Below are 19,603 nucleotides of genomic sequence, written 5' to 3' on the forward strand. Positions count from 1 at the left end.
TCTTATGCGCCTGTGGTAATTCGCTCCCGTGAGCAATTTAGCCACCACATTCCACAGCAGCTTCAGCCTTTGGAGAAACCCCAAAGCTGGCTCAACATATTTATTTGCTTTTTAAAAAATAATAATCTTGCTTTTCAGACGATTGCTGTCTCCCAAAGTGGCTAATGCCAAGGAGAAGCATACTGGAGGGAAAAGGGAAGTCTGTTTTTAAGGCCAGAGCAAACTGCTGAGCTATCATTCTGTGAGGAGGCATTTTTATCCAGGCCGATGTCCTCTTGCTGACGTCCTTGCCTGAATAGCAATTGATGGCCCTTATTCCTCTGAATGATGGATGGGGCCAGAATGCCCTTGCTTCTTGCATCTGCGGTCCCAGGGCAACTGTCAGTCAGAGCAGAGTGTTCCTCTGGTCAAAGAGCAGAGGGAAGTGGTCCCCCTGCAGCTGCTCCTTCTTTGGCTGGCGGAAGTTGGTCTCCATCTTGCTGTGACGTTCTTCTTGGGAGGCCGGAGTGGAACCTCATAGTCACCTTGGTGCCCTGGCTGATGGTGGGTAGGGGTAGAGTGTGCTGCCTTCAACTCTGAGGCCCCAGGGAAATTTTTAAAGCTTTGAAGCTCACCTTGACTCTGAGGAGAACTTTATGACCCCTCCAAACCTTATATCCAAGCTTTGCGAGTTTCCCCAACGTTCCTCTCTAAAATGAGCAGAAACAGGGTTATGTAATGTGAGACAGGCAGCATAATTTACACATGTTGTGATGATTTTCTTGGGAAGGGAATCTGGATCAGCTGCCCTGAGCGGTGTATTTACACTAGAACGGTGGGATATGAATTCTCTAATAAACAAATAAAATAAATTATGTTAATGCAGACTATCTTTTTGTTTCTTGGAGAGTATACACAGTCTAGGCTATGTGATTACGGTATTCGTTGCACCCAAAGACCCCCCCAACAATTGCATTTCAACAGTGACCTCAATTTCTGCATTTTGTGACTGGTTGCAAACAGATCCATTCTCTCTCCCTCTCTCTCTATATAAAAGAGAGTTGAAAGGAGCAAGAAAGCACCATTATTTCCCTTGATGAACATCCTTCTTTCTTTTGAACTACTCTGACCTCCGTTCAAAGAAGGTTTGCATGCTTTTGAAGCAAAACCAAAATTCTCATTCCTTCTCCTGTAATGTTGGACTTCTTGCAGGTAGTAGAATGCCAGGATTCCAATAGAAAAAGGTGGGGGCAGGGAGGGGGCTTACTTCTTTTACTGCATCCTTGCACTGCTGTTGATCATCAGAAGTACAGGATTGTGCTTCTGCTGACCAACCAAACTAACCAAATATCAATGAAGATAGTTGCATCATTGGAAATCTAATTTGCAGATGGGAATTGCAACAAAAAGTTGCAGCATGGAGTGCTTCCTGTTCAGGATTCCAGCCACTCCATTCTCATTTCCCCCAGTTTCCCATTCCCTCTCTCTTACTGACAGTGAGCATTCTATAGCTGCTTACTATGCTCAGTACTCATTGGATTGGGGGTCCACTCCCCCTTTGTGCCCCCCTTAATATTTTGCATAGTTCTGCAAATGCCAAGTTTTCCCCAAGCCTGCTTACACCTTCCTCTTGTGCAAAGATTGTGCTGATTTGATGTGGGAGCTGTGGCTGGCTAAGGATGCCGAGAGTTATTAGAAGACTTCCCCTCCCAGAACTACAGTTCCCAGAGTTTCTTGGGCAGAAAATCTGATTCTTAAACCACTCTGTGAATTGTAACTCTGTGAGGGAAGTAAGGAGGAGGAGTTTGGATTTGATATCCTGCTTTATCACTACCCAAAGGAGTCTCAAAGTGGCTAACATTCTGCTTTCCCTTCCTCTCCCACAACAAACACTCTGTGAGGTGAGTGGAGCTGAGAGACTTCAGAGAAGTGTGACTAGCCCAAGGTCACCCAGCAGCTGCATGTGGAGTTGCAGGGAATCGAACCCAGTTCACCAGATTACCAGTCCACCGCTCTTAACCACTACACCACACTGGCTCTCCCAGTCAATAAGGGTCAATAACTCTCAGTACCCTCAACACACTACAACTCCCAGGATTCTTTGGGGGAAGCCATGGCTGTTAAAGTGGTATAATAGTGATTTAGATGTGTGGTGGGGCTCCCTGGGGCTTGGTGGGCCTCACAGACAGTTGTCAAAGGGTGAATGTGACCTGTGGACCACATGCTGGCCACTGATGCTGTTGTACAAGTTACTGAGAAGTAAGCCACATTGAATTCAATGGGACACATTCCCAGGTAAGTGGGTATATGTTTGCTGTCAGTTGTTTCTGCTGTTCTGCTGCCACCATATAACCTTTTGTCCTTCTGTTTGTTTGCTAAAGCAATGCCTCTCCCCGTAAAACAATATGGTTGGCATGCTGTACAGCTTTTATGTCATTGACCAGTTTTTGTGTGTGTTGTTTCCCCCCCAGGGACTCCTGTTTGGTTCTTTGTGAAAATTGCTCCAATTCGAAATGAACAGGACAAAGTTGTTTTGTTTCTTTGCACGTTCAGTGACATAACAGCTTTCAAGCAGCCAATAGAGGATGATTCGTGCAAAGGTTTGTTCTTGGATCTTTATTTTTTTGGGGGAGAACACAAATGCATATTTAAAATATATACAGTGGTACCTTGGTACCACTGTACCCAACGGTTTTGGATTACAACTGTTTTGGATTACAACCACGTCAAACCCAGAAGTGCATGTCCCTTTTTTTTGGGATTACAACCCTTTTTTGGGCGGCCCCATTGGCGAAAGTGTGCCTTGGGTTACAACCTGTTTTGGTTTCCAACCGGACCTCCAGAACGGATTATGGTTGTAAACCAAGGTACCACTGTATGTATTCTGGTTTTTTAGAATTCAGCGTAACCCAATTTCACATAGATTTCTTTGCTCTGTCCATAGAATGATTGAGAATCAGACTGAAGTAACTACAAATCAATGTATTTGTTAAAAGCCTTTATAATGCTGAGTGTGGTTAGGAGACCCCTAGTTTCCTCCCAAAGCTACAATAGCCAGAGTTCCCGGAGAAGAGGGAATGATTGACCTAATAATTCTCAGGAGCCTCAACAAACTTCAGCTCCCAGAATCCTTTGGGAGAAGCCATGACTGATTAAAGTCATATCACAGTGCTTCAAATGTGTGGTGCAAATGTGGCCTTAAGAGTATAATGGGGAGGGACTATAACACTGCAAGTGAACAGAAATGGCATTTGCACAGGCCATGGTTGGGCTCTGAGACCCCCGCAGGGCCCACCACCTCTGAAACATTTCTCCATTGAACCAGGAGCACCCCTTTAAAACTTTTCTGGCACTGAGAGAAAAGGGCCTCTGGTGATGTTTTCAAGGAGCCACCATTTAAATTTCCTCACAGTGTCCTCTGGTCTGCTCCTGGCATAGCATCACTCCTGAGATACACTGAAGCAAAGCCAGCTATGCAGGAATTAAATAGCTGCCCAGTTAAGGGGGCAGCAGTAGCCTGGCACACCTCACAGTGCCTCCAGGATCTGTTGCTGCCATTCACCCCACCACCACTCCCACTGACCTCTGGGCTGCATGGTAAACTTCCCCAAAATTTGGGAGAAGGAAAGAGCAAGTAGGTGCCTAGCAATTGTGTGTGTGTCTGTGTGTCCCTGTGTGGCGGGGGAGCATTCAGCAACGGGGAGCAGGGAGAGACACTGACAGTGGGGGGGGGGGAGTGCACACCTGACTATCCATCAGGGTGGAGAGGGAGAGTGACCACAGCCATGGGAAATGCAGCATATGACAGTTCCAAAGGCTCCCTTAAAGCAGGAATTGGTCCTGCATGTAGAATAATAATAATAATAATAATAATAATAATAATAATAATAATAATAATAAATTTATATCCTGCCCATCTGGCTGGGTTTCCCCAGCCCCTCTGGGCAGCTCACAGCATATATATAAACACAACAAAACATCAAATATTACAAAATGGAATAGCCTATACAGGCAGCAAACAAACTAATAAATTAATAAAGGTAAAGGGACCCCTGACCGTTAAGTCCAGTCGCAGATGACTCTGGGGTTGCAGCGCTCATCTCGCTTCACTGGCCGAGGGAGCCGGTGTTTCTCCGCTTCCAGCTTCCAGGTCATGTGGCCAGCATGACTAAGCCGCTTCTGGCAAAACGAGACCAGCGCATGGAAACGCTGTTTACCTTCCTGCCAGAGCAGTACCTATTTATTTACTTGCACTTTGACATGCTTTTGAACTGCTAGGTGGGCAGGAACAGGGACCGAGCAACGGGAGCTCACCCTGTCACAGGGATTCGAACCGCGACCTTCTGATGGGCAAGCCCTAGGCTCTGTGGTTTAACCCACAGTGCCACCCGCGCCCCTTTAATAAATTAATAGAAACCAACAACAACAACAGCAACCAGTTTACAGTGATACCCAAATTTAAATAGCCACCAACCCCAACTAAACATTTAACCAACACCAACCCAACAAAAGCAGAACAGAGGAACCAAAATTAGAACCATTTAAAACATTTTAGCCACTTGCTCCAACCCAAGAGTTGTTCCAGCAATGTCCCAGTGGCCTCCCGGGAGTCTTTTAGCTGTTCAGGGTGAGTCTGGGCTCTGCCCCCTAGGCCAAGTGGAAATGGGCCTTGCAGCAGGGAACAGGTCTTCCTTCCAGCACTCGCAGAAGGTCCCAGGTTCAATTCCTGGCATCACCAGTTAGAAGGATCATTTACTGAGACCCAGGAGAGTTACTTCCAATCAGAGTAGGCAGTATTGTATTAGGGACGTGGGTGGTGCTGTGGGTAAAACCACAGAGCCTAGGACTTGCCGATCAGAAGGTCAGCAGTTCGAATCCCCACGACAGGGTGAGCTCCCGTTGCTTGGTCCCTGCTCCTGCCAACCTAGCAGTTCAAAAACACGTCAAAGTGCAAGTAGATAAATAGGTACCACTCCAGTGGGAAGGTAAACGGCGTTTCCGTGCGCTGCGCTGGTTCGCCAGAAGCGGCTTAGTCATGCTTGCCACATGACCCAGAAGCTATCTGCAGACAAACGCCGGCTCCCTTGGCCAATAAAGCGAGATGAGCGCTGCAACCCCAGAGTCGGTCATGACTGGACCTAAAGGTCAGGGGTCCCCTTTACCCCCTTTAAGGGTGGGTTTCTATATTTTTTAAATTTAGCAGTCTAGAGAAAGCTGCCCAGTGAGGAGTTGTTGTGCTTGGAATTTGGGAAACTCGAGTTCAGATCCCTGCTCAGCTATGAAGTTGTCTTAGATGGCTTTCAGGAAGCTACTGTTTCTCCGTGTGATGCATACCTCTCAGGATTGCTACTGTTGTTTATTATTATCGATTGCAAAATTAAATCCTAGACAAAGCTCTCAAAGTGGTTTAACGATAAAGTATGATATAAATCAATACAAATGCAATCCTTTAAAACAGGCCTCAATGAAGCTACATTTAAATCAAGACAGGAGATAAAAGCAGTTATCCACTCAATAAGTAACTAGGGAAGGTTAGGATCTCTGGCTCCTTGTGTGACATAGCTGTGATCACTGCTAATGCAACCAAAGACAGAAACTGGCATCACTATTGAGTAGCTTCCTATTAAAAGGTTAGCTATTGATTTGCCCAAGTGATTGTGAGTAACTGAAGCAGATGTGTGCCTAGTTAGTGACTAGGGACAGACAAATTCACAAAAGTGAAGAGGGGCCTATTATCCTGAGATGACATAGGGGGAGACAGATGAAACAGCAGGGAGAAGCTGCTGTTCTGTTTGAGCACAGATGCTAGAAATGCTAATGTTAAAAGAAATTATAGATCTTCTGTACCCCATAAGCTTCTCAATTATCAGCTAATGTTTGGGATGCACATCACAGAGCTGATTCGCTTTTTTCACCTTGTAAATGAAACAAATGGGAATCTGTAGAAGGACACGTACTAAATGTAGGTTCTTGGAAAAAATGTCCAGAGCAGTTACGAGAGAGGGAGAGAGACTGAGATTTAAGAGTCCTTACTCTGATGCAAATCCCAGCTTTGTGCAGGGCAGTGAAAATAGCCAGTATAGGAAAAAGTCATATGCCGCTTCTGACCCAACTAGGTGCCCCACAGTAGGTCGTAATGAGTCCTGGACTCTTCCATAAAAGTTTTGGGAAGGATTCTGGGCTTACTCCAGCTTTGCATCCTGCATCTGCCTTCCTATTTCCCTTTTTAATTGCTCCTTCCATCCCACTTTCATGAGGTCATTGCTCCTTGAGGGAGGGGACAAGTGGTGGCACTATAAGTAGGCATGAGGAACCTCAGGCTGGGGGGGGGGGCAAATGTGACCCTGCAAGCCCCTCTATCTGGCCCTTAGGACTCATTCTATGTTCTGCTTCCTCCTCAGTCACACCTCCTCTCTCCAGGCCACCCCCCCTCCCGGCCTTGCTTCACAATCTCTTTTTGCTTGGCTGGAATATGTCATCAAACTTTGATAATGCCTTTTGGTTGCCTGGACATAGTGTGTGTGTGTGTGTGTGTGTGTGTGTGTGTGTGTCAGAGAGAGAGAGAGAGAGAGAGAGAGAGAGAGAAAGAAAGAAAGAAAGAAAGAAAGAAAGAAAGAGAAAGCAGAGGTTTTGCCCTCTTTTGCCTTAGGCCACCAGATGTGCCCCCTCCCTGAAGAATACCCAACTGGGAATGTGGCCCTCAATCTGATAACAGTTCCCGTCCCATGCACCAGAGTCAAGTTGAGGGTCAAACAATGGCAGGCCTGGGATATGGGCCTCAGTCATCTGCTGTGGGGTCAGACTGGAGAGGAAGTCAGGACCAAAAGGTAAACCAGGAGACAGGATAAAAAAAACCAAGAGTATCCAAGGATGCAGGAGCACATCAGGAGCATCTTGTTGCTCAAGCAAGGCTCAGCTGAATCACGAAGTCCTCTTGTACTATAGGAAGCGCGCAAATGGTCAGCCCAGGTTTTGACAATTCTCCCCTGTGGAGCTGCCAAGGGAGTTGCACTCAGGTCTTGCAGCTGCTGAGGATGACTGAGCCCTCCCTTGAATAAAGTGTGCTAGCTGGACCAGTGGTCTGACTGAGTATAAGAGGCCTTCTTATGTTCTGAGCTGAGTTTAGAATTAATTCATCTTAGTCCAAAGGTTTTGTGTTAACTTGAATGCGGTCTGTGCTGAGTAAGTCGGTTGTGCTCATGCCTTGGATGAGCTGTTCACTGTTGTAATGAACCAGACTTTGATTGACCGCTGGATGCTCCTAGTGCTTATCGGTCACTCAGGGCAAAAAGCCCTGAATGTGGTGACACTCCTGAACAGCAGATTAGCAAGAGGAATATAGGGATCTGCTTTAAAGCAAATCAGACTATTGGTCCATCTAACTCAGTATTGTCTACACTGACTGGCAGCATCTCTTCAGGGTTTCTGGCCCTGCCTGGAGATGTCGGGGCTTGAACCTGGGACCTTCTCTGTGCAAAGCATGTGATCTGTCACTAAGCTAAAGCCCTTCCCCATTGATTAGCCCTGGTCAAGGTCGTGTTGGAAACAGTTGCTTGTGCATGAGGCTTAGTGTTCTGAATGTGAGATTTGGGGATGCATTTTACTAATGGGGAGCTGCTGAGGTTCACACAATAGACTTAGCTCTGCACAATTTTGGACTTTTCAAAAAGTATTTGAACAGCCTCCTCACTATTCCCCATGACACAGAATGATCTAATGTTGAAATTTCCTCATTTCAAAAGCAGCTTGTAATGTGGCAAAGGGAGGGGGAAGCTGTTGTTTGAAGAAAAAAAAAAAGCAAGTTTAAAACTGTAAACCTACATATACTTCTTTGGGAGTAAGTCCTACTGCACTGAATGGGAATTCAGAGTAAGTATGAATAGGACTGGGCAGCACCAGGTTCGCAGAAAATCTAGGGTCACAGGTCTTTGGATCCTCATGCTGTACCACGTGGACAGAGCCTGGTTTTGTGTAGCCCCAACCTTGGAAGTTCTTCTTCCCTTTAATGTCACCCCACTGCTAAAAATAATGAACTGTTTTGCCTGCTATTGGCATTCTGTGCTATAGTCTTAAGTCTGCTGCACTTTCATTTGCCTTCGCTGACTAATGAGAATAATCAGTCCTTGTCTATTTTCTGTGTATGGGAGACAGCCATGCCTCTCCTCGGGCTTCTGTAGTGATGTGTTGTAATAAGATTAAGAGAATGTAAACATGGATTCCTGCATTCTAGGGTGCGAGGGGGCATTCTCAGTCCTTGTTCCATTATAGATGTTACTGATTTTAGCCTTCCCTCCGGTTCTCTTCTCTTCATTCTTGCTATTTTACATGCATGATGAGAACTCTTATCCTCTTATTTCTTCTATAATATTCCAGCCTTTCTCTTATCTAAAACTAGGCAGTGCTATACAGGGACTGTAGTGAGATAAAGCACTTAGACAATGTTTTTTTTAGAATGGGAACTCTCATTGCTAGTGTTGTCTTGTGTTTGAAGCCATGCCATTTGAGCAAACCCCCCTTCTCTTTCAAAAAGCTGCTGCTTGTTTGTATGAATCTAGAACAAATTTAAAAACGATATGGCCTGTTGCCTCATCATCACACAAAGGCCCGTAAAGCAAGTCAGTAGGTTCAGCACCATGGACAGCACCAGTGGTTAATACAGTTTATCCACTACATGCATGCATTTAGGTTGCATGTCCAAGCACGCTGATCTAGAAGTAAGTCCCATTGGACTTAATGACTTACTTCTGAGTAGACATGCACAGGATTGCACCTTCAGTGTCAGAGTCAGCAAGCCTTAGTTATCGTGGCAGTTGTTCATTCCTCCAATTAATCTTTGCATAAACACAAGGAATCACCTTGTAGCTAGCTGAAAATGCAACTATGTTCTACATGGCAAGCTGCTAATGGGAGTTCCTCTCCATGCAGACAGAGCAATTTTCACACAATTGAAACCTGCAATAAGACTGTAATATTAAGTGAGTTATTCCAGTGCAATCATGCAAAGAGAAGATGTAGTCTACACCATACTCTGTGATCTGCTATCATTCATTCACAGTAAACTCCTAGTCTCTCTCTGTGTGTAATATCTTTCACTACATGGCTGCAAACAGTGCTATGTTCTGGGATGCATGGAACTTTTGTGCCTACCCTCTTCTTGACCCCAGCCCCAAACACACTCAATTTCTGTAGCTCAATGGTAAAGCATCTGCTTGGCATGAAGAACATCTCAGGTTTAACTCCTGGTGTCTCGGAGAGACTCTTGCCTAAAAGCCTGGCTAGCCGTTGCTGGTCAATGTAGACAATACTGAGCTCCAGCTGCTTCTGGACTACAGATATCATCATTCCTGAGCACTGGTCTTGCTAGCGAGGGATGTAGTCCAAAAACATATGGAGACCCAAGTTTGGGAAACAGTGAGCTAGATGGACCCATAGTCTAATTAGTATATATGTGTCCCATGTCCTTTCCCATGTATTAAGAATGTTACAAAAGCCCTGCTGGATCAGACCAAAGCATTCTGTTCTCACAGTGGCCCTCCAGATGACCATGGGAAGCCCTTCAGTAGGATACAATCGCCCAAGAATGCTCTATACTCATGTTTTGGTATACAGATGCATACTGCTTCTGATTCTGGAGGTAAATATGGCTATCAGGTCTACATTGATAGCTATACCCTCCCAAGCCTTATAAACCCAAGTTTATACGGAATTATTGACATTGCGCCTCACCTACATACTTCATCAATGAATTCTCATTTTCCTTGTATAAACATATGAGCTAATCCTTCTCAATCCATGGTCCTGGAAAGCAGCAAACTCACAATATAATCCAAGGGTTGGAACTCTACTTTTCACCATGCTGTGTCTCATTTGTTGGAGGAGAAAGGTGGTAAGAGGAGGGAATAGCTGTCGTTGTGCAAATTTTGGCTTATTGTTGGAGGGGAAGAGGGACCGAATCAATATAATATAATATAATTAATATAATATAATATAATTATAATATAATATAATATAATATAATATAATATAATATAATATACCACATAAGCACCAGGATAGAAACATTGAGGAACAAATAAGAAATGAAATGTGACAGGAGTGGTGATGGTCTGGATGCCATCCAAACACTGATAGTTATTTCCTGTCACTTCAGTGAAATGAATAGAAGTCACACAGAATCACTGCTTGGTTGATTACTCCATTGGTTGTTTTTAATGAGCCATTATACATCGCAGTGTTACTTCATTAAAGAGAACCCTTCTTATTGAACGCAGCAGAGTAAATGTATTAGAGCAGGGATGGGTAACCTTTTCCTTCTTCCTGTTGAGAACTGTATTTCTTGCAGTGGTTATCTGTCAGTGGACAGAGCCGGTGCTGCTACAGACACAGCTGAGCCAGAAGTGTTATCTAATCTGTGCTATCTAGGCTGACCTGCTTCAATTTTCGCCATGGCTACTTCAGATTAGAATTCCCACTCCTAGGCAGGTCTACTCAGAATTAAGCCCTACTAGACTTCACAGATGTAATCTCAGGTATACAGAGGGCTATTTTTTATTTCTTTTTGTACCACAGACAAATACTGTCCCTCTTTTGGAAAGCAAGGGAATTTTTTTTATTTCTCAAGGAAATCTGATGGGACAGAACAATGGGGATGATTCAGGATATTCCTAGAATTGCTTTGCCCAATGTAGCTGGCTGTTTGTAATAACCGTTGTGCAATTTCTTGTATCGCCTTCAGGCTGGGGGAAGTTTGCTCGCTTAACCCGTGCACTCACCAGCAGTCGGGGAGTCCTGCAGCAGCTCGCTCCAAGCGTACAGAAAGGAGAGAACGTCCACAAGCACTCCCGGCTTGCTGAGGTAATGTGTGATTATTAATGCCAGCCCACTTGAATCAATAGTGCCCGACTCTTGGGAACAGCTCACCTGAATTCCAGTGACAAAGGAGGTCTATTTGTGGGATGTTTGCTTGGAGCGAATTGGTGGGAAATCACAGGGATTGATAGGGGGCCACAGACTCTACCTGCTGCAGCTAGTGTCCCATCAGTATCTGCCGAGATTCGCAAGACGAGCCACTTTGAGGTGTGGAGGGGCAGGGATAATCTCCACAACTGCGCTGGGCCTCTAGTGCCCTCTGAGTGTTATGATATCATGGTGCCAGAACAATACCCTTTGGAGACAAAGTCTTCAAGCAGCAACAGCAGCAGTGGCAAGGAGGAGGCAGACTCATTCCCTGGTCTATTCTGAGTCAGGTCTTCTGCCCGAGATCCTTCATCCTGTCCCTTAAACGCTGGGGCCTGAAGCAGGTGCCTCACCTGGCCTCAAGGGTGGGCCACATTTGGAAGCATTGAACTGGTGCAGCTCTTGGAGCGCCTTATAAGAATGCATCTGCCAAATCTAAGATTTGTTGATAAATGCCTGCATAGCTTTGACTTTGCTAACACTTGGAAACGTTAAGTAAATGTCCAAGCAGAGAGCCAGCGCGTTGACTTTGTCATAGAAAGCAATGCTGCTGCGGTTCAGGATTTTACCTCCGCTTTAAGTAGGCCATATACTCTTTGCTAGACAATTCCTTGCTAAATTGGTGCATCAGATTAGATTTCACATAAATTTAAACCAGGACAGCTGGTGAATTCATTGTAAATAATACAGTATGTTCTGCACATATGAGATGTGTATAATTATTTGCCAGTTACATACTGCATTCATTGTTTTTATATCGCCGAGCCCACGTCTAAGCTCCAGTGCATTCCAGCACACTGGGAACCAGTAGATGTTGTAGAGAAAAAGGGCATAAGGGGACTTTGAAAGGGGTCAGATGTGTTTTGGGTGCAGCCTAACCGTGCTGAGGGGCCCATAATGCTTCTGGTCTCCTAATGGTCCTACAAATGTAGGAGCACCACTTGATTTTAAGTCTGCAAGAGCAACTGTAACAGATACCAAGGACCTTCTGGCAGTTCCCTCGCTGCGAGAAGCCAAGTTACAGGGAAGGGAACCAGGCAGAGGGCCTTCTTGGTAGTGGCACCTGCCCTGTGGAACGCCCTCCCACCAGATGTCAAAGAGAAAAATAACTACCAAACTTTTAGAAGACATCTGAAGGCAGCCCTGTTTAGGGAAGCTTTTAATGTTTAATAGGTTATTGTATTTTAGTGTTTTGTTGGAAGCTGCCCAGAGTGGCTGGGGAAACCCAGCCAGATGGGCGGGGTATAAATAAATAAATAAATAAATAAATAAATAAATAAAATTATTATAGCATCCAGAAAGAAAGCTAGAACATCTGCTGTGCATCAATCCCAACATCTTCAGGTAGGGCTGGGATTGTCTCCTGCTGGAAACCCCTGGAGAGCCATAGCCAGTCCGTGAAGACAATGCAGAGCTTAAATGGAACAATGGCTTGATTCAGGAGAAGGCATAGATATGGTTAGGATTGCTCTATGAGTCATCATGAGCCTGTTTATTTTATTTTAAGGAAAGATGGCCCATGTGATAATTGGGGGGAAAAAGCATGCTGTTTTGTTTTTTTAATAGTGAAAGGCTTTCCCTCTTACTGTTTTCCAAGCAGGTCCTGCAACTGGGCTCTGAAATCCTCCCTCAGTACAAGCAAGAGGCACCAAAGACCCCACCACATATCATTTTACATTACTGTGTTTTCAAGACCACTTGGGATTGGGTCATCCTGATTTTAACCTTCTACACGGCTATTTTGGTCCCTTACAACGTCTCCTTTAAAACGAAACAGAACAATGTGGCCTGGCTGGTAGTGGACAGCATTGTTGACGTCATTTTTCTGGTAGACATTGTGCTTAATTTCCACACCACGTTTGTTGGGCCAGCTGGAGAAGTGATCTCTGACCCAAAACTGATTCGCATGAATTACTTGAAGACATGGTTTGTCATTGACCTTCTGTCCTGTTTGCCGTATGATGTGATCAACGCATTTGAGAATGTTGATGAGGTGAGTTTTGTTTCCACTTGCCATCTAATCATTTACCAAGATCGGTTGACTGGGAAGAAAAATGGCTTTTTAAACCAAAAGTTGGTTAGTTGCTCTCCATCTACACATGTGCTTAAATAAATGTCATTCTGCCTTCCTAGGCTGCAACCGCTAATTGATTGCAAATTCTCAAGAAATTGCAATCAATTCACAATAGTACTTCACAAAAGTATTTATAGATTTGTTTGTTGTACAGGTAATGGGAGGTGCAATAAGCTAATACCTCGTGAAATGTTGAGACTGAGATTTATATAATGACCTTTAGTCCCCAGATTCATTAAGCATTTTTGTGCAGCTTTGTTTTCTTTATCACTGTAACATATGAATGCAAAAAATATATAGTCAAAACTGATTGAAAAAGTCACTGTCTGCCCCATGTTTGCTTGATGGCTTCTCCAGTTTCAGCAAGCACTTCATCTGTCTTAAAATATTAGCCTCAAAAGATGCTAGAGATGGCTTGCAATTGAACAGTTGCATGTCAAGACCCTGCAGCCACCCCCTTGTTGGGAAATAACTCACACAAGGATACAGATATTACGTTAAGTTATTGGGCAAATTTAGCCACAACTTTATTGAATTACAGAATGTGAGTGGTATTGGCTTATGCATTGATTGGACCCGACTATATCTGACTCCTGCCCACTGCGCAGGATGTCCGGTAAGGGTAAACCACTGGTAGGTGGAGCCCTGTCGATGCAAACCAACTTGAGCTTCCCCTGGTGTTCCCATCGGGGTCATGTCATGGCCCTAACCCCTGACCGTGCTTCGGACAAGATCAACACCCCCAGATTCCTTTAACGGAATACCCTTAAGCATGGAGGGGCAGGTGATGGCCACACCTCCCCTCCCCCACACAAGGTCAAACAATGCCTAACCGCAACCCTAACAAAGTTGTGACGATTGCTACAAGGTAGGGGAAAACCAAGTGGCCAGTGCCAATTTGCCAAGTGGAAAAATTCCTACCAGGCCCCTTGGACAACCAAGGCAACCAACCGAAGTCCATAGCAAGTCCAGTGCCTAACCTGCAAATCGGGAGGGGGGGCAGTTGATTGAGGAAGGGAGCCAAAGAGGAGGTCCTCTGGCTCGCTCCTTGGTTTAAACTGTCCCGGCCATGCCCGCCCCCAGCCAGCGGATTGGCTGACTGGGCTCTGACGTGGCCAGGATCCCCCGGGCAACGGGGGACAAAGTCCCCCGCCCCCGGTGGGGAGTGGGTGGCCATGTGGTCCACCACAACTCCTCCCCACTGGGAAGTGGAGCAGATTAGCCAAGCACACACACTCTTCCAGATCACATTTTAACAATTCAGAAAATATAAGACCATTGAAAGTTTCCCATCCAGCATCGAACCAACAGCTATCAAAAGCCAAGGGGCGGGAAAGCAAATGATTAACCAACTTTTTGAAAAATGCAGCATGGAAAAACTTGACGAACCTTGCTAAGAAACAAATTCTAGAGTTGCCATGCTGCCAGAGCTAGCCTGGGATGTTTTGCCGTTGTAGGCAAAAGGCCTGGATGCCACCCCTCCTTCCTTCCTGGCCTTGCCGTTGCACCCACTGCTGCCCGCCCTGCCACTGCCACTGCACCCTCACCTGCAGCTGGGCCCGCACTGTCACTGCAACACATTGGCAGTGGCACTGGTGCTGTGGGAACAGTGAGAGCAATGGCGCAGTGGCAGTGTGGGTGAAGCCTTGGTGGGTTTGGCAGCAGCAGAATGGCAGGGTCGGGTGGTCAGATCTGCCACCTGAGGCCAATGGCTTGACCTTGCCTCATTGATGGGCCGCCCCAGATGCTGCAAAGGGAACACCTGGCTCTGACTGCTTGAGAAGTAACTACCGGAAGAAGCAGCGACTAGATGAGGCTTCAGCTCTGGATTCGTCAACAGGCAATTCTACAGGAGAAGGAAATTTCTGCCTTCCTAGGCTACATTGACGTTGCTCAAGTGGTTGCTTGTGAGTAGGAGGCGGTGCCTCTGGGTCATGTTAGATTCCATATGCTGGGTGTCTTTTCAGCTCTACTATGTTGATGCCTGGTGTGTGGGTGTGTAAGGGAAGGGGTTGTAGCTCAGTGGCAGAGCATCTGCTTTGCATGCAGAAAGCCCCAGGTTCAATACCTGGCACCTGCATGTTCGGGGCTGGGAGAAAATACTGCTCCCCCCTTCTTTGGGTCAGTTTTATTCTTTACAGTGGACGCTTGGGTTGCGAACATGATCCGTGCGGGATGCACATTCACAACCCACAGTGTTTGCAACCCGCAGCGGTGCATCTGCGCATGCGCGGGTTGCAATTTGGTGCTTCTGTGCATGTGCAAAGCGTAATTTTGTGCTTCTGCTCATGCCTGATTGCCGAAACCTGGAAGTAACCCATTCCAGTACTTCCGGGTTTGATGCGGGTGGCGCTGTGGGTTAAACCACAGAGCTTAGGACTTGCTAATCAGAAGGTCAGCGGTTCAAATCCCCGTGATGGGGTGAGCTCCCATTGCTCGGTCCCTGATCCTGCCAACCTAGCAGTTCGAAAGCACAAAGTGCAAGTAGATAAATAGGTACCGCTCCGGCGGGAAGGTAAACAGCGTTTCTGTGTGCTGCTCTGGTTTGCCAGAAGCAGCATAGTCATGCTGGCCACATGACCCAGAAGCTGTACACTGGCTCCCTCGGCCAATAAAGCGAGATGAGCACCGCAACCCCAGAGTTGGCCACGACTGGACCTAATGGTTGGGGTCTATTTACCTAACCCGAAAAAACACAACTTGAAGTGTCTGTAACCTGAGGTATGACTGTATTTTTAAAATTTAGTTTTTATTAAAGGTTTCCTTGTGAAGCAAAAAAGTACATACAGGCAGCCCCCTGTTTATGTTCCGAGGCATGCATTCGCAGGTGAAATTGTGTAGAAGTGAAACCCATGGGAAAAGCCTGCTAACACCCCCATTCTGCCCTTTTAGTGACGTTTCAATGACATCTGGGTCACTTCTGAGTTCAGCGCGATGCGCATCTACACAGTCATGCACGTATTGAACGTGCGCAAACAGGGGCTGCCTGTATAGCATACCACTTTCAATTCATAGAGTCTTTTTCACAGTTCATTTGCATTCGGTATGAGACACTGCTGTCATAGACATGATACGGTAGGGGGAAGAAGAGAGGGGAGAGGGGGTGAAGAGAGATGGGGGGGGATAATGATATCTCATTCTATTGCATAGTGTTTGCTCAGGGGGTTTTGTGCCAGCATCACACAAATAGGTACCGTATTCATATATTTATAAAAGAATGCTGGTGGAATCCTGGAGAGCCATTGCCAGTCTCTGTAGACCACACTGAGCTAGATGGATAAATGGCCAGACTCAATATAAGGCAGCACCCTAAATTCCCAAGCATATACATTTCACTTGCTTGTGGGCTTCCCCCTTATTCTTAATGCCCCAGAGTTCCCTCAGAAGAAGGATTGATTGTTAAACCCTTCTAGGAGTTGTAGCTCTGGGATGGGAATAGGGGTCTCCTAGCAGCTGTCAGCACTCTTAACTAACGACAGCTCCCAGAGTTCTTGGTGGAAAGCCATGACTCGTTAAAGTGGTGTCTTAGTGCTTTAAATATATGGCATGAATATGTCCTCAGTAGAATCATAGAATCATAGAATCATAGAGTTGGAAGAGACCACAAGGGCCATCGAGTCCAACCCCCTGCCAAGCAGGAAACACCATCAGAGCACTCCTGACATATGGTTGTCAAGCCTCTGCTTAAAGACCTCCAAAGAAGGAGACTCCACCACACTCCTTGGCAGCAAATTCCACTGTCGAACAGCTCTTACTGTCAGGAAGTTCTTCCTAATGTTTAGGTGGAATCTTCTTTCTTGTAGTTTGGATCCATTGCTCCGTGTCCGCTTAAGTGTGTTGAGTTCAGTTCTGGGACAAATCTGCTACTGCTGCCTGCTTGTTTTCCCCTGCCCAGAAACAAAATCCAGGACAGGCATCTGCTTCCAGCCCCTTTGGCTGAGTCACATGCATCGTGGCAACTGACTGACTTTTGGGTGCGGGGCATGCTCTAGCAAGTAAACGAGTGAAACCTTTACATGACTACGTGACCCATTAGAGACTGATTTTTCACAACACCTCAAACTTAATGTTTCAGACCTGATCCACATATTCATCTATGTTGATACAGCAATGGGCTTCTTCTTTTTTGTGTACTGTCAGGTTTACAGTCCTCTGGAGCCAGTAGGATTCTTGAGTTTATCACTAGCTTTATAGGACTATCCTTCTGTGATTGTGCATCACTACTTCTTTGATTCATTGCTCTGGCTGTTCTCTTTCCTCACAGAGAACTTTTGTGATGTTGGAGGGTTTCGATTTCTCCCTCTGACACCAGTCAGGGTCTGTTGATCCTCCAAATATTCAGCACCTTCTGAATGGAGCATTTACTTGGTAATGCAAAGCAACGTTTGCTTAACCAAATAAATTAGAGAAAAGCTTGATGTCAGGCAAGGAAGATGTTCAGCTTCCAATCTAAAGTAATGGAGGAGAAGCACAGAAAACAAAGCACAACCTTCACCTCAGTAGAAAGAAATGTCATGTAGTCTGAGAAAGGAGAAGTGGTGGAGCTCGAAATTTGAACAGAAAGCAGAAAAGGAGATGGAATGGATCGCAAGTGAAGTATTGCAAAACTACTATGTTCACAGACTGGGCAATACATTGGTTTGGCCCGAAGGCCTTGTTAATAGAATTATCTCCCATTCCAATACAAGTGGAAACTTGCTTTATATAAGTGTGCCTCATTATTATTATTTCTTCGGGTGAGGGCTACTTTATCATAGTCCAAGCCCAGTGCAGAAAACAACTCCAAAGTTTATGAAACGGAAATATTTGTTTGATTATTTTGTGATGTCTGAAAATACCGTATTGCAAGTTGCATTACATTTGGAAGATGCTGGAGCACACAGCTTTTGCTTTGGGCAACCAGACCATCCTTTTTGTAAGCCAGACTCTCTTTTCTTGTTGCCTGAATCAACCATTCCTAAGCAGCCAGCAGAACGCAAAAGTTATCAGTAACCTTGTAAAAAATTAATAAATAAAGCATTGAACCATAGGGCTGGGCGACATATCAACATATCATCCAAATCCGGTTTGAAGTCCATATTGTGACATCAGTTTCATAATTTTTGACCTGGCAATATATCACAAATCATGATGTGTTTGTGTGTGTGCTATGCAAAAAATCACAATGCGGGAAAAACTGTGAAGCCTCTATATAGCTCCATCCTTATTTCAGGCATTATGATATATTATATCACAATGTTTATCTGGTGATATATTGCGATGATGAAAACTGGATATCGCTCAGCCCTAATGTACAGGGATTGCTGAGCCTTCTTTGAAAGGACGTTCCACCAATTTGGTGGTGCCATCATGGAAAAGATCCAACTTCTGAAGTAACAACTTCAGACTTCTTAAAGCAAAGTACATGCAGCACAACTTTAAATCTTCCCACAACCCAATCCCCTATTGCAGCAGGAAGAAAAGACGATTTATCTCCGAGTTGCTATTGAAAAGGTGTTATTTCTGCATCAACTGACAACGTTAAACTTTTTTTTAAAAAAAAAAAACTTGACAAAGCAGAGCAGCCTACATAAGCCTCTCAGTCTATATTAAGCCGAAAGAAATTAAGGTCTCAATTACACCCCAGGGATAATATATGGTGATATCATTTGTCAAAGAAGAGCAAATTGAGCTTGTTATGTTGGCATTGCTTTGGAAAGGGGCTGTCAGAGCAACCCTTTAAACAGCATAGAAAGGAATATTGTTCTTTGTGACCCACTGTGTCGAGGCAGTGAGTGTCTTGGGACATGTTGAACAGCCCAAAGGCAGTTGGACTACCGTATTTTTCGCCCTACAGGACGCACTTTTCCCCCTCCAAAAATGAAGGGGAAATGTGTGTGCGTCCTATGGGGTGAATGCAGGCTTTCGCTGAAGCCTGGAGAGCGAGAGGGGTCGGTGCGCACCGACCCCTCTCACTCTCCAGGCTTCAGGAAAGTATCCGCAAGCCTTGCAAGCCCGATGGGAGTTCCCGCGGGCTCGCAAGGCTTGCGGGCAGCAGCCCGAAGCACGGGGCGCCCTCCTGCAGCCCACAAGCTCGGGGACAGCGGGGAGGCGCAGCGCTGTCATCCCGCTGTTCCCCAACCTGGTTTGGAGGCTGCCAGCCCCACAAGCTCGGGGGACAGATATCCGCAAGCCTGGGGAGACTGGTGGGACTTCCCGCTGGGCTCCCTAGGCTTACGGATAGCCGCCTGTTCTGGGGGCTGGGGTCGGGGGAAGCTTGGGGGCTGGGGTCGGGGGAAGCCCCGCGCCTGGGAAAAAATAATAATTCCCCCCCTTTATTCCCCCCCCCCAAAAAACTAGGTGCATCCTATGGGCCGGTGCATCCTATAGGGCGAAAAATCCGGTAATTTGACCAAGGCAGTAAGGTCCAATGGTTACCTGAAGAGCAATGGACACAAGCATAAAGCTGTGAAATGGGGAGAGACATCAGGGAAAGAAAGGAGAGAAATATGTGACTCCTGAGCATCAAGGAGTTAGAACATTAGAACATGGGTAGTCCCAGTTTGTAGCCGGTAAGGGTTTGGTAATTCATTTATTCTCTTTATCCTAATTCCC

General features: G+C 45.7%; 1 protein-coding gene across 2 annotated transcripts in view; it reads left to right on the forward strand.

Annotated features, from left to right (window-relative positions):
- KCNH1 (potassium voltage-gated channel subfamily H member 1) overlaps positions 1-19,603 on the forward strand; it is a 228,598-nt gene that overhangs the window by 41,354 nt on the left and 167,641 nt on the right. For both annotated transcript variants that reach the window (XM_053383261.1, XM_053383262.1), the window contains exons 4-6: positions 2,451-2,579; positions 10,715-10,833; positions 12,536-12,928. In XM_053383261.1, coding sequence (XP_053239236.1) covers positions 2,451-2,579; positions 10,715-10,833; positions 12,536-12,928 — 641 coding nt within the window. The remainder of the gene's footprint in view (positions 1-2,450; positions 2,580-10,714; positions 10,834-12,535; positions 12,929-19,603) is intronic.

The sequence above is a fragment of the Podarcis raffonei genome, chromosome 3 (genome assembly GCF_027172205.1).
Source record: "Podarcis raffonei isolate rPodRaf1 chromosome 3, rPodRaf1.pri, whole genome shotgun sequence".
NCBI lineage: Eukaryota > Metazoa > Chordata > Lepidosauria > Squamata > Lacertidae > Podarcis > Podarcis raffonei.